This window comes from Sapajus apella, unplaced genomic scaffold (assembly GCF_009761245.1).
Source record: "Sapajus apella isolate SASKATOON/1434 unplaced genomic scaffold, GSC_monkey_1.0 scaffold34, whole genome shotgun sequence".
NCBI classification, from domain to species: Eukaryota; Metazoa; Chordata; class Mammalia; order Primates; family Cebidae; genus Sapajus; species Sapajus apella.
The window spans coordinates 23617375-23632899 of record NW_022436974.1 but is presented as its reverse complement, the minus strand read 5'-3'; the positions used below and the strand labels follow the sequence as shown (position 1 = coordinate 23632899).

At 38.3% G+C, this 15525-nt stretch overlaps 1 protein-coding gene across 4 annotated transcripts in view; it reads right to left on the bottom strand.

The window, feature by feature from the left end:
• The window catches only part of RSF1 (remodeling and spacing factor 1), a 157973-nt gene that overhangs the window by 12375 nt on the left and 130073 nt on the right, over positions 1 to 15525 (bottom strand). For 3 of the 4 annotated variants that reach the window (XM_032295915.1, XM_032295916.1, XM_032295918.1), the window contains 5 exons: positions 13561 to 13615; positions 12203 to 12312; positions 6508 to 6575; positions 4903 to 5110; positions 3150 to 3370 (listed from right to left, as the gene is read on the bottom strand). In XM_032295915.1, the coding sequence (XP_032151806.1) occupies positions 3150 to 3370; positions 4903 to 5110; positions 6508 to 6575; positions 12203 to 12312; positions 13561 to 13615 (662 nt within the window). Of the gene's footprint in view, positions 1 to 2225; positions 2774 to 3075; positions 3371 to 4902; positions 5111 to 6507; positions 6576 to 12202; positions 12313 to 13560; positions 13616 to 15525 lie in introns of those variants that run through there. The other variant, XM_032295917.1, reaches the window with a different exon arrangement.

The following is a 15525-nucleotide window of genomic DNA, read 5'->3' as shown; positions in this document are numbered from 1 at the left end:
AATAAATATTTTTAAGTGAACAATAACTTTTTTAAGTCTCATTTTATTTTATTTGAGAGTGTCTCACTGTCTCACAGGCTGGAGTGCAATGGCATGACTGGGGCTCACTACAGCCTCAACCTCCTGGGCTCAAAAGATCCTCTGGCCTCAGCCACCCCAGTAGTTACAGCTAGGATCACAGGCACACACTACCATGCCTGGCTACCTCTCAAAGTACTGAGATTACAACACATCTGGACTTTAAGTCTCACTTAAAAAAAAATAATAATAATGAGTCAATCTGTGGGTTTTTTTTTTTTTTAATGCCAAACCTCACAATGTATAAGTGGTGAAACCTCAAGATTAGAAAATATTTTATTCTTTTTTGTTTGTTTTTGAGACAGAATCTCACTATGTCGCCCAGGCTGGAGTGCAGTGGTGTGATCTTGGCTCACTGCAACCTCCACCTCCAAGGTTCAAGTGATTCGCCTGAACTAGCCTCCTGAGTACCTGGGACTACAAGTGTGTGCCATCACGCCCAGCTAATTTTTGTGTTTTTAGTAAAGATGGGGTTTTGCCATGTTGGCCAGGCTGGTTTTGAACTCCTGGCCTCAAGTGATCTACCTGTCTCACTTCCCAAAGTGTTGGGATTAGAGGCATAAGCCACCACACCCGACCTAAATATTTCACACTTTTTAGCAACAGTCCTTATTGCGTTTGACCTAGAGCTACCTGGTCAGGTGCACAGCTGCCATGACTGCTCTTCTTGGTAGACAGCTAACACAAATCCGCCTCCTGATAATCTGCTGTTCTAACTGTGGCTACAGTCATAATGTATTGCAGAAGTTAAGCCCTCTAACCAAAGAAAACTCATGAACCTGTTCCACATAAATACAGAAGTAGAGTTGTACTTTTGACTTTTCTCCATGTAGAATACAAATCTGCTAAACAAAGCACACACAGAGCTAGTTAAACTCACAAAGCACTACTAAATGGCATCATCTCTGATCAATAAACCAGAGTGAGGCTGTGGCATTATGCCACAGCTGTTTTTCAGAATGTTAAATTCCACCGAAGTACCACATTCAAGCTTGTTACTCTTTTATGGATTTCATAGCTAGCCAATAGATTGAAGTGATTCTCACTGGCCAAATTTGGGACAAACGGAACCTGAATAATGATGGGAATGTATTATATCCACTGAGTAGAATATGGATCCACAAGTATACATTGACATAAAGAAATAAATATATGGAGGAGAAGGGAAAGTTCTTCCTTACAGAACAACAATAAATAAATGTAACAGGAATGATGGAGTTAGAATTATCCATAGAAACTAAAACTAGTAGGTGAAACATATGGAACAGGATATTTACATAGTCTCAAACTCCTACAAATTATTAATTATAAGAAAAAATAATAAAGAGACTCAGAAGATGCAACATTCTCTGTGCTATTCCTGTCAAAAATGCATAATCTGAATCTAATCACAAGGAAACAACAACAACAAAAATCGAAATTGAGAAACAATTTAGAAAACAACTAGTATGTACTCTTTAAAAATATCAAGATCAATGAGACAAAATTTGAGGAACATTCTAGATTAACTGAGACTAAAGACACATGAATAAATGCATAGACATGGAATGGATCCTGGGTTAGGAAAAGAGAAAAAGGATATAAAGAATAATATGGAGATACTTGATAAAAATTTGAATGTATACTGTTGATTAGGTAATAGCATTATATCAATGTTAAAATATCCGATTTTGGTAATTGCACTGTGGTTATGTAAGAAAATGTCCTTATTGGGCCGGGTGTGGTGGCTCATGCCTATAATCTCAGCACTTTGGGAGGCCGAGGCCGGTGGATCATGAGGTCATGAGATTGAGACCATCCTGCTCAACAAGGTGAAAACCTGTCTCTACTAAAAATACAAAAATTAGCTGGGCATGGTGGCGTGTGCCTGTAGTCCCAGCTACTCGGGAGGCTGAGGTAGGAGAACTGCTTGAACTCAGGAGGTGGAGGTTGCAGCAAGCCGAGATTGCGCCATTGCACTCCAGCCTGGGTAACAAGAGCGAAACTCCATCTAAAAAAAAAAAAAAAAAAAAAAGAAAAAAAATGTCCTTTATTAAAAATAATCACTGATAGGCCACGGTGGCTCACACCTGTAATCCCAGCACTCTGAGAGGCCGAGGTGGGCGGATTACGAGGTCAAGAGATCGAGACCATCCTGGCCAACATGATGAAACCCCATCTTTACCAAAAATAAAATAATCACTGATAAAGGGGCATGATATCACCACTTAGATGGCTTAGGAAAAAAGATAAATAAGACCAAAAAAACCCCACAAAGATGGCCAGAGTCGGATACTCATATTTATGGTTCTTCTCCAATTAACATGACACCTATCAATTTGCCAATTGCATAAAGCATGCATTTCTTTTAGCAGTTGAGCCTCTCAGTAGGGATAAGCATACTAAACATCAACTACTGTTAATCTGTAAAAACTACTCAATCACTGACTGTGGTCTAAATGAGACTTAATTGATATTCTTTTCTCTCCAATAACTGGGCATCTGAGGGAAATGTTCACAGTTTATTGAGAATGATTTCCAAGAAACTCTATGAAGATGAAAGTTTAGGCATGGAAACATTTGACAACTAAAGGAGTCATCACAATCCTACTAGGCATCTGATATGAAGTTAACGTATCAATTTGTGTGTATTTTCCCAGATGTGCTGTCTATGAGAAAAATTTAGTCAGAAGTGAGTCTTAAGAATAGAATTTTAGGCCGGGCGCGGTGGCTCACGCCTGTAATCCCAGCACTTTGGGAGGCCGAGGCGGGTGGATCACGAGGTCAAGAGATCGAGACCATCCTGGTCAACATGGTGAAACCCCGTCTCTACTAAAAATACAAAAAATTAGCTGGGCATGGTGGCGCGTGCCTGTAATCCCAGCTACTCAGGAGGCTGAGGCAGGAGAATTGCCTGAACCCAGGAGGCGGAGGTTGCGGTGAGCCGAGATCGCGCCATTGCACTCCAGCCTGGGTAAACAAGAGTGAAACTCTGTCTAAAAAAAAAAAAGAATAGAATTTTAAGAACTCAACTCCAGAAGTCATAAGAATTTGTTGAGCTGAGGTATGATATGGATACAGATTATTTTTACCAGAGTCTCTACTATTCTCCTCAGATTCCTCTTCTTCATCATCATCAGAATACTTTTTCTTTGGGGTCTTTCTTCGCAAACGCCTGCTCTGCCTCATTGGCCGAGAGGGGTGTCGCCTCAGTCTACGGCTACAAAAGTCAGTGTCACTGTCATCATTAGATGGTGGATCATCTTCACTTTCATCTGGGTTTTCATCAGATACAACAAACTCATCTTGAGATCTGCAAGAGAAACCAGATAAATTACAATGGTATTTAGAAGAGTGAACCCATTTTTGAGAGTTCCAAGTTCAAATTCTAGTGAGCCCAATGAATCATTAAGTAACGTATCGTGCAACATATCTACACAATTGTATCAAATGCCTTATTTATAAAATGGGGAAATGTTTTGCCACCTATCCTGTTAGGAGAGGTTGTAAAGATGAATTAATGCTGATTTCTGTATTGCTTTGACCTCTTGCAATGTTTCCTATGTTAAATTCAGTGTATCTAAAAGTGAATTCATTATTTTCCGATCCACTTGTCTCTTCTGTTCCCTGGCCTGGCATTTGGCACCATCACCCATCCAGTAACTCAAACCAGAAACCTGGTATTTATCCTGATTTTCCCCTTTTCATTTCTCATATCTAATCAATTACTATTTTCACTAGAATCTATCTCTTAAAAGACAATCTCTGAAACTAATCTCTTCCGTTTTCAACTTTTCATACTCACCTAAACTACAAAAGCAACTCTGCAAATAGTTTGAGTATCTAGTCTCATTTCCCCTCAATCTAGCCTCCAAATGAATGCCAGGATGACTTTCCGAAGCATGAATCTCATATTAATCTAGTGTTTAAAACCCTTCACTAGTTTTGTATAATTTTCAGGATAAAGTAAAAACACTTATGCATGACAAATATAATACTCCCTAATCTGGTTCTTTTTATCTCTTGGCCACATCTCCAGTAGGGCACTCTACTCTATCCTCTTACTCCTGTTATCCTGAGCTAACAGGAGTTTCCCAAATATTCCATGACATTTTGTGGCTTGCTGTCTTGGACATATGACTTCTTTGCTTAGAATGCCTTCTTTCCTTATCCTGCTTTTAGTCCCACCCTTGTTGATTCCAAATATTCATTCTTCAAATTTCAGATCAAGCTTTACTTCTACTTTAAGATTTACTCCTTGGATTAGGCCAACTTTCCTCCGTGCTCTAATTTATCTTTCCCTGTATTTTAGTAGCAGTTATGCAGGATGACTTTTGTTTGTGATTTATATGCTTGTTTCCTCTTCTAATAATCTGAAAGGAGAAACTCTGCAGTATTGTTTCAACTCCAACTCCGCACAGTAGCCTTTCTTGATCTTCTATCCTGGATTACTTGTTCCAAGTCCAACATCTATGAATCATGAGAGGATAATATCTAATTACTTATTTATTTCTCACATAGGACTATGAATCCATCATGGACCCGGCAGAAGGTGGAACAAAGGTACAGAGAAGGCTCTCAACAAATGAAAGTTTAATTGTAGTTAGTAAAATTTGAATATAATTTCGAATGTTAAACAACCATAAACCTATTTTCTGTTTTAAACGTTTAAAAAAGGCCAAAATCAATATTCTTGACTCTACTTTAAATATCCTGAAAATAAACTGAACTTGTCCATGTAGATGAAGAAGAAAAGCCTAATCCCAGCATGTGCAAGCCTCACTGTTAGCCCAGCCCTGTTCCTGCTGGTATCTAGGGATTGGGGTCTAGTGGTAGACCACGCACCCATCACTGATCTTGAATTCATCCTCGCTCTCTTCTTCATCCAGGTTGCTATCACTGTCCAGATCGTTTAATCGCCGGCGTTTCTTCCTTCGAGCAGCAGCTGCCCTCTGGGGTCGTTTATTTTCTTTTCTTTCTTCATCCAAAATAGTAGAGATGTCTTTCCCACGATGACCTGTGATGGTGGAGATATCTTTTCCTCGGCCAACTCCTGAGTTTGGGGGAGGGGAGTTCAAGGGGAGAAAAATATGTGTTTATTAAAAGATTCCCTTTAATTTCTAGAGACGGTCCTTATTCATGCTTAGCAGCTTTTCATTTCTATATTTTCTTCCTAAAAATATGCAGTTTTCTCAAGAGTTCAGCTACAGAGGTCTCATAGTTTTAGCATTCATTTATCCTACAGAAGTTTATTATGTAGAGAACCTCTTGTTTTTAAAATTTTTATATAATTCACACACCATAATATCACCCTCTTACAGTGTACAATTTAGAGGTTTTTAGTGTAGTCACAAAGTTGTGCAACCATCACCTCTAACTAACACCAGAACATTTTCATCACCCAAAAAAGAAACCTCATACCTACGAGCAGTCACTCAAGAATCTCTTCTTGAAAGCTGTCTTTTGGACAAGGCTTTAGAAAGAGGCCAATAGAGTTTTTAAAAACTGTGTTTGCAGGACAGAAGAAGTGATAATTCAGCAGCAATTATGTAAATAAGACACATACCTCTGGAAAAGCCTTAAACAAGTTACTTATTTTATTTATTTTTATTTTTTTGAGATGGAGTCTCACTCTGTCACCCAGGCTGGAGTGCAGCAGTACCATCTTGGCTCACTGCAACCTCTGCCTCTGGGTTCAAGTGATTCTCCTGACTCAACCTCCCAAACAGCTGGGATTACAGGCGCATGAAACCACACCTGGCAGATTTTTGTATTTTTAGTAGAGAAGGGGTTTCAACATGTTGGTCAGACTGGTCTCGAACTCCTGACCTCGTGATCCACCCACCTTGGCCTCCCAAAGTGCTGGGATTACAGGTGTGAGCCACCACACCCAGCTGCATACAACCTACTTATTAATCCTCTCCAGAGTTTTCATAATAACTAAGTAGAAACCAGAATGTTCCATATTAGAGCATTCGCTAATTAAGTGCTTTAATTAAATCACCTTCAAGTTCTTCTTTTTTAATGCCACTTATTAAAGACTATGAAATAAGGAAACCAATTTTTAATAGGTTAACTTAAATCTTGGTTTAAATTATTTTAGTTCTGATTATCCATAATTTTTGAGACTTTGTAGTCTCAAAGACAACAGAAAAGTTTCCTCAGTTTTCTATATGGAATCAGAAGTAAATTTTTTAACCTATGGAGGAACGTCAATGTTTTATATCGGACTGTAAAACAAAACTGCTTTAAAATTAATTAGTAAGATCTGAATCTATACACTGACATGTGTCCACAAATTATTCTGTATCTGAGACAACTAACATCAGTACTAATCATGATACACACTGAGAAAGAAAATAAAAAAAATATGCTCACTGCCCTAATTTGGACACCTAAATGAACTTCTTGGTAGCATTCTATGAAGAAGAGAAAATGTCAAACACATACCTCCTCCGTCAGCCTCTTTGATATCATCTTCAATAGCTTCATCAATTGCTTCATCAAACTCATCAAATCTAAAATATACAATGATCACATTATGGCCTGTCCTGGCTTTTTATTTTTAAAGATCACCTTTAGCAGATGTCTGTTACTGTCTGATTGTTTATGTCCCTTCAAAATCCACATGTTGAAATATTAAATCTCAAGGTGATGGTATCAGGAGGTGAGGTCTTTGGCACAGCCCTCATGTATAAAATATAAAAGAAGCCAGGGAGACCCTTTGTCCCTTCCACCATATGAGGTTGCAGTAAGAAGATGGCCATCTGTGAAGGAGTAGGCCTTCACTAGGCATTGGATCTACCCTAAAGAGTACCCTTATCCCTTCTATGATGTAAGAACACCCTAGAAGGTGCCATCTATGAACCAGAAAGCAGGCCCTCACCAGACACCATACTTGCCAGTGCCCTCACTTGGGACTTCCTAGCTTCCTGAACTAATGAGGAATACATTTCTGTTGATTACAGGCCTTTCCGTTTATGGTTACTTTGTGGGAGCAACCAAATTGGACTGAGACAATGTCAGCAAAAATTTTTATAAAGGGCCAGATGGTAAATATTTTAGGCTTTTCAGACAATGCAGTCTCTGTTGACTTAACTCTGCTATTGTAGTACAAAGCAGCTACAGACAATAATGTATGTAAATGATACAGATGTGTTTTAATGAAACTTTATGAACACTGAAATTTGAATTATAGGTAATTTCTACAGAATATCACTTTTCTTTTGATTCTTTTTTTTCAAGCATTTACAGAAACCACTTTGAGGTCACGCTGTATAAAAACTAGAAGTGAGCTGAATTTGGCCCACAGGGCATAATTTGCCAACTCCTAATTATACAAATCACATGGCAAAGTAAGTAAAACAAAATTACAGTTCCATAAATACTCTTAAGTCCTAATAATATGTCTGGGTGCAGTGGCTTGCACTTGTAATCCCAGCACTTTGGGAGGCCAAGGCGGATCACTTGAGCCCAGAAGTTCAAGACCAGCCTGGGCAATATGGCAAAACACTGTCTCTATTAAAAAATACAAAAAATGAGCTTGGTATGGTGGTGCGTGCCTGTAGTCCCTCCTACTTGGGGGGCTGAGGCAAGAGGACTGCTTGAGCCCAAGAGGCAGACGATGCAGTGAGCTGAGATGGCACCATTGCACTCCAGCCTTGGGGACTGAGTGAGACCCTGTCTCAAAAAAGAAAAAAATGAAAGTCCCAATAATAAGGCTATATTATTACTGCTATTGAAAATTATATTATTACTGAAATTCATACACAAATGGTTCAAATTTTAGAACTAGGTAAAAGTGCTTCTTGAAGCTGTTAACCTTGACTTAAAGAAAAGGATCAAGACTAAAGGATTCCTAAGATTTCTTCACATATAAAACATCTTTTACTTCAAGGCTCAGTTAGCCAAAAGGATGAAATAACTTGTTTAAAACTATGCTAAAAATGGTAATTACTAGCCCTGTGTGGCTATTTGTATTTAAATTCATAAAAATTTAAAATTCTGTTCCTCATTAGACATAATTCAAGTATTTAATAGTCACATACAGCTACTGGTCACCACATCCAACATCAAAGAAATAGAACATTTCCATCACTGGAGTAAATTATATTTAGTGAGGGTGGGATTACAGGTACACAATGGATTAACAACAACATCAAAACTAAAAGCTGGGCCTGGGTGCAGTGGCTCAGAACTCTTGAGAGGCTGAGGTGGCAGTATAACTTGAGCCCAGGAGGTAAGGCCAGTCTGGGCTATATGGTAAGATCCCGTATCTATAAAAATAAAAAATTTAAAAAATTAGCTGGTGTGATGGTATGTGCCTGTAGTCCTAGCACTCTGGGAAGCTGAGGCAATTGGACTACTTGTGCATAGGAGTTTGAGGGTGAAGTGAGCTGGGATCATGCCACTGCACTCCAGCCTGGGCGACAAAGTGAGACCCTGTCTCAAAAAAAGAAAAAAGACTAAAAGCTGGTGGCTGGGAGTGGCTGTATATACCCATAGTCTCAACTACTTGGGAGGCTGAGGAAGTAGGATGGCTAGGAGTCTGGTTTAGGCAACATAGCAAGACTTCATCTCTAAAAACTAAATATCCTGCCTTCTGAATTAGAATATATAATTTCAAAGGACTCCCAAATTTCAGATGAAGAGCTCTTCTACAATGTAACTTTTACTGGCTGCATAGTATCTCATCTTACAGATGTATCATAATTTAGTTAAAGCAGTTTATTTCCAATTTTTCACAATTGTAATATTATGAGAGACATTCTTGTAGCTATAGGGTGTATTTTTCTTAAGTTCTCAGAAAGTAAAACGTAGCACATCCATTTATTAGAGTAGAAGAGCAGATACAGATAAAGCCAAATGCCAGATGCAAAGTTAACTGAAAACAGCATTTGTCCCGAGGACAGGGTACAGCTCTAAGGTGGCATAACAACCTATTTTTTTGAGTGACTACTTTCTTACTGAGAAATTTGTTTGCTAAAATCAAATACTATCAGAAACTTCAGGCATCTGAAACTGTTTCAGAAAGAATGAAACATCCCACTCTTGCTTGGACCAAGTCATCTTTAATGCAACTAAACAGGCTTGATTTAAATCCCAGATGCAGAGCTTCAGATAAAAGATTTCTGAACACAACACTCCATGTATCTATATTCCCTTGGTTGTGGCTGCCTCATATGTGATGGTAGATTAATACAGATGATCCCTTTAAGCTCTAAAATAATATACAAGTAAAATAGGAATTTGGGCTAAACTATGGGTTTTTTTTATATAAAATGTTTTGTGTGATACATTTATTTATACTCTACCTAGTTCCAAAATGACTGACATATTACAAAACAACTCAAACATGATGTGTATTTCATACATGCTTATGTGCAATTTCCTTCCTTCCTTTCTTTTCCTTCCCTCCTTTCCCTCTTCCCCTCCACCCCCGATTCTTTCTTTCAATAGAGAGAGAGTCGCTATGACATCTAGGATGGTCTTGAACTTCTGGGCTGAAATGATTCTCCTGCCCCAGTCTCCGAAAGTACTGGGATTTCAAGTGTAAGGCCACCAGGCCCAGCCAATTTATGTGCAATTTCATTTGTGAGAAATACTAGATGAATGCAGAAAGCTGCCCCTAGCTGAACTGAGTTGCACAGGAATCTACAAAACACACATACCTAAGACATCTACCAGTAACATTACTTCACTACGTGTTATAAACTATAGCATTTTGCATCTGATGTTATACTTTTCTGATTTCAGATAAACCTCCTTTTGCCACCACACCATAATTTACGAACTACGATTCTCTGCTTCCACAGACAAACTTCAGGTATTTTTTTCAGTATAAAACGCCATAGTTATGTAGTATTTGTGTATGTCTTACTTAATATATGTCAAATGGCACTCCCATTATTATTAGATTCCAATCTTTTCCAATGCATTGCTAATCAAGATCTTAATGTATGTCTCTAACCCCATATTTTCTATAATCCCTATGGTTTTTACTGTATAATTTTGCACAGCATGGTGGTTTTTTAAAAATACATGTTATGTTGTAGCAGAACTAACTTTATATTTGCACTTTCCATCTGTGAGCTTTGACTTCATACATATAGAAGAATATTTTTTATTTTTTGAAGTATATTTCTAAAGACTAGGATGGGCACTATTTCTATATATATGAGATTTTTACCCTTACTGATTCTACCATATTTTATAAAGTTTTAACACTAACAATAGAGGCAAATTCCTCCATGATTGCTGATGCAAGTTTATAAATAAAAAGCAAAAAAGTTCAGAGTTTTATAAAATCTGTTGGCTGGGTACAGTGGCTCATGCCTGTAATCCCAGAACTTTGGGAGGTCGAGGAGGGTGGATCACGAGGTCAGGAGTTCAAGACCAGCATGGCCAACATGGTGAAGCCCCATCTCTACTAAAAAAATTAAAAAATTAGCTGGGCGTGGTGGCACGTGTCTATAATCCCAGCTACTTGGGAGGCTGAGGCAGGAGAATTGCTTGAACCCGAGAGGTGGAGGTTGCAGTGAACTGAGATAGTGCCACTGCACTCCAGCCTGGGCAACAGAGCGAGACTCCATCTCAAAAAAAAACTACTGTTTTCCATTTCCATTTATTCAAGTTAAAAAAATGTTTTGGTGTTATCCCACATTTTGGAAGCTGCAGTCCAAAAAATGATCTAAAATAACTAAAATATAATTTATTTATTATTTGAATGAGACAGCATGATTTAGTGGAAAGAACACAAGACTGGAAGACAGGGTTTTAGAAGATAAGGTTTCTAGGATTAGCTACTAACAGTGACCACAGAAAAATCTCTTTCTCTGGTAACTTTGGTGTCAATAGGTAAATTAGATAATATCTACTGATTCTTTCACTAGACACTTATGGAGCATTAACTATCTGTCAGCACTACAGTAGGTATAGGGGACACAAGTCCATATAAAATAGACATGGTCCTTACCTTCATGCTAACAGTCTAGTGAGGAAGAAAAATGTTAATAAATCATTACAACCCCACTCATTACAATTGTAAGTGCTTTCAGGGAAAAGAACTGGTTGCCATGAAGGGATCTAATGGGGGATTTGACAAGGTAAAACCGAAAAGGAAATTACAGGTAAACAGCATGTGCAAAGGGACTAAAGGTGATACAGCAAAAGCAGAGGGTGTAAAGGAGAACGTGATGAGATAGAGTTGGAGAGGGAAGTAGAGATGAGACTATGCAGTGCCTTACTGGCCTTGTCAAAATTATCAATCCTTGCCTGGGCGTGGTGGCTTACTCCTGTAATCCCAACAAGATGGTCTGTAATCAAGAGGGTGTAAGGGAGAATGTGATGAGATAGAGTTGGAGAGGGAAGTAGAGATGACATTATGCAATGCCTTACTGGCCTTGTTAAAATTATCAACCCTTGACTGGGCGTGGTGGCTCATGCCTGTAATTCCAACAGGATGGTCTGTAACCAAGACCATCCTGGCCAACATGGTGAAACCCCGTCTCTACTAAAAATACAAAAATTAGCTGGGCATAGTGGTGCGCGCCTGTAGTCCCAGCTACTTGGGAAGTTGAGGCAGGAGAATTGCTTGAACCAGGGAAGTGGAGGTTGCAGTGAGCGAGATCGCACCACCACACTCCAGCCTGGCAACAAGAGCGAGACTCTGTCTCTAAAAAAAAAGAAAAAAAAAATTCTATGACTGAAGATGGAAGGCAAAAAATATATATACAATTGCTAGTAACAATCACGACAGAAAAAGTATATACTTGCTGGGTCATGCTGAATAATTGGAAAAGAAATCTTTCATTGCAGACATTTCTTTTTTTTTTTGAGATGAAGTCTTGCTCTGTTGCCCAGGCTGGAATGCAGTGGTGCGATCTCGGCTCACTGCAACCTCCACCACCCGGGTTCAAGTGATTCTCCTGCCTCAGGCCTCCCAAGTAGCTGGGACTACAGGTGCGAGCCACCACACCTGGCTAATTTTTTGCATTTTAGTAGAGACGGGGTTTCACTGTGTTAGCCAGGATGGTCTCTATCTCCTGACCTCATGATCCGCCCGCCTCGGCCTCCGAAAGTGCTGGGATTATAAGCATGAGTCATTGCGCCCTGTGCACTGTAAACATTTCTATACATTTCATACCTGTAACTTATACATTTTCTTGTTCTTGTTGACCTCCTTTCAAGCAAGTTTACTTTGGATTTTTTTGAATCTTTTTTCTTTTCTTCTTGATCTTCAGAAAAGTCTGGCTCCTTAAAAAATACGATAATAAGCATATAGGTTATTACTTATGACAGAATAAAGTTCCTTGGGATAACTAGTTTTGTAATCTCCAACTAGGTAGCACATGTGAAAGATTTGAAAAAGTTTGAGATGATCCCTTCCAAAAGTGAATAAACATGGCAACATGAAGTATGTAGATTAAAAAGAATGCTGATGATTAAAAGATAAAATCCTTCTGTATTAAAATTCCTACACTTTTTTGAGTTTACAATTAGTACTTGTTTTAAAAAAGTCATGATGAAGTTTTTCCATCTTAACAAATGATTATATTTGTAACAGAAGATGTTGAACAGATATGCTGTATGAATAAAATGAAAGATTTAGAAGAAAGGGGTTGATACACAAGGAAATAGCTTGAAAGGCCTTTTAAGCTTGTGATTTAATTAAGCCAGATGAAATGACCTATATGTGTTATTACAAATTACAAAAATTTACAAATTATGTAAATTACAAGACCATGTTACATGTACTTTCACTCATGATATATCCACCTCTTATAAATTAGACTAATAAATGCAAAACAAAGGTAATCCTTCATAGAAACCAAACTGTGATGAAGAATACAAACTGAAGTTTTCAACAATCCCCAAAATAAAAAATTAAACCATTCTTTAGTCATTTTACATAAATAGCATGCAAAACAAGCTAATAACACCTTACAAATTTTAGAGTAAAAACAGGGAACATACTCCAAAGGTAAAAGCTGTTAAGTTTAGTTTAGATGTGATATCACATTTTGGAGTTAGCTGCATACATAAAATTTCAATCATGAGGAATTATGGATGATTTCTCGAAGGTCTTAAATTTCCATTTTTAATATTTGTATATATATAAAACCACTGTTCAGGTAAAGTGGCTCACACTGGTAATTCCAGCACTTTGGGAGGCTGAGGTGGGCTGATCACCTGAGGTCATGATGAAGACCAGCCTGGCCAACATGGTGAAACCCCATCTCTAGTAAAAATACAAAAATTAGCCGGGTGTGGTGGCAGACACCTGTAATCCCAGCTACTCAGGAGGCTGAGGCAGGAGAATTGCTTGAACCTTGGAGGCGGAGGTTGCAGTGAGCCGAAATTGCGCCACTGTACTCTAGTCTGGGTGCCAAGAGTGAAACTCCATCTCAAAAAAATAAAACCATAATATTATATAAGGTGGGTTAAATTTTAGAGCAATCATGACAATCTCCCATTTAAAAACATTATAAATCAGAAACTTACTTGTGGAGGAATGATGTTTTCAATACTGATACCAACATACACCAAGCGTTCTTTCCTTTAGATGAAAAGCAAACAAAAAACATGAGATTTGCTGAAAATAAAATTGTTATGTAAACATCACGAATCACACAATGTTAAAATTACAATTTCATGTTAATAGCAGTGGTTAAGCCACAGAAGTGTTTAACTTTATTTATTTATTTATTTATTTACAAGGTCTCACTCTCTTGCCCACACTGGAGTGCAGTGGTGCAATCTCAGCTCATTGCAACCTCTGCCTCCCAGGTTCAAGTGATTCTCCTGCCTCAGCCTTGTGAGTAGCTGGGATTACAGGTGTGTGTCACCATACCCAACTAATTTTTGTATTTTTAGTAGAGATGGGGTTTTGCCATGTTGGCCAGGCTGGTCTCAAATTCCTGGCCTCAAGTGATCCACCCACCTTGGCCTCTCAAAGTGCTGGGATTATAGACATGAGTATTGTTCCTGGCCCATGTTAGCTATTAACTATAAAACTTTAATATAGTATTAGTACGTGTGGGGAGCTCAAGATCTCTTAGGGTTAAGATAACACTATCTTTCAAAAATGACTTACACTGGTGAGATAAAACCTGTAACTGAAATACACAAGCAACTTCATTAGGAGTCATGCTGCGACAAGTTGATGATGAGATGAGATGAAAAGCCACCTCTGATTAGACAAATTAGATCTTTGTTATGCTGGAGAAAGTTTTCAGTAATATTTTGCATGTATGTATAAACAATTATAATCTCATCATAATAAATATTACCATAAAAATTATATAAACAAAACCTTATCAAGGTCCCAGTGAATGACACTGAGACCATTCATTCCTTGCTGATGAAAGAAAAGAAAGCAATGTAGACACATGGCTTGTGCTCTAGAAGGCTACAACTGAAGCTAACTAGAGCCAGGACATGAAGACTGGAGCCAATGACATCTCCATAGTTTCATTTCCAAGAAACAAACTTATGTTGATTTTAATTAAATTATATATTAAAAAACACCAGGATGGTTGGGTATGGTGGCTCACGCCTGTACTCCGAGGCAGAGGATCACTTGATGCCAGGAATTCAAGACCAGCCTGGGCAACACAGTGAGACGCCTGTCTCTATATGAAATTAAAAAAAAAAAAAATGGTGGTGGCACATGTCTATTGCCCCAGCTACTCAGAAGGCTGAGATGGGAAGATTAGTTGAACTCAGGAGTCTGAGGTTGCAGTTGGGCTTTGATTATGACACTGCACTCCAGCCTGGGCATCAAGAGTGAGACCCTGCCTCAAAATAAATAAATAAATAAATAAAGCAGGTGTTTTCCCTGGTTCTTCCAAAGTTAATCCAATTCAACAAGGACAGCTGAGCTCTGACATGCCTCTGTGTATTCAATTGAACTGAACTGAAATAGTAACATTTTGTCTCCCTCTGCTTGTAATGTTCCTTATATAAGGGTATTAATGTATCTGGCTGGCTAGCTCCTTTAGAGTGTAGTCTTTAGTGCCCTGCTAACAAGAATATTCATGGTCTTTATAGAGATAGATTGTGATGATATTAAAACCGGTATGATTAAAAATCATTCAGTGGACTTCTAAACCATCAGCTTTCACCGAGCATCACACCATCAGTTCTGCAGATAGTTGCTGGCTAGCCACTAAATACTCACTGAAATGTACATCCATCTCTCTTTTCAACAAGACTGTAAAGATTTCTATGATAAAGACCGCATTATATACTTCCTCATTTGATTACACTGCCTGGCATAAAGTAGGTACCAAATAAATGTTGCCTGAATGTTGAATGAATGCATAAACAAGGGTTGCTCTTCCATTATGACCTACCAGGGAGTAAAATGTTCTTGTTTTATGACATAGGAAGTAAGTACGGCTCTAAGCTGCTAGGATGAACGCTAAAGAAGTTATTTCACAGATTTTTAAAAAATGAATATAAGTG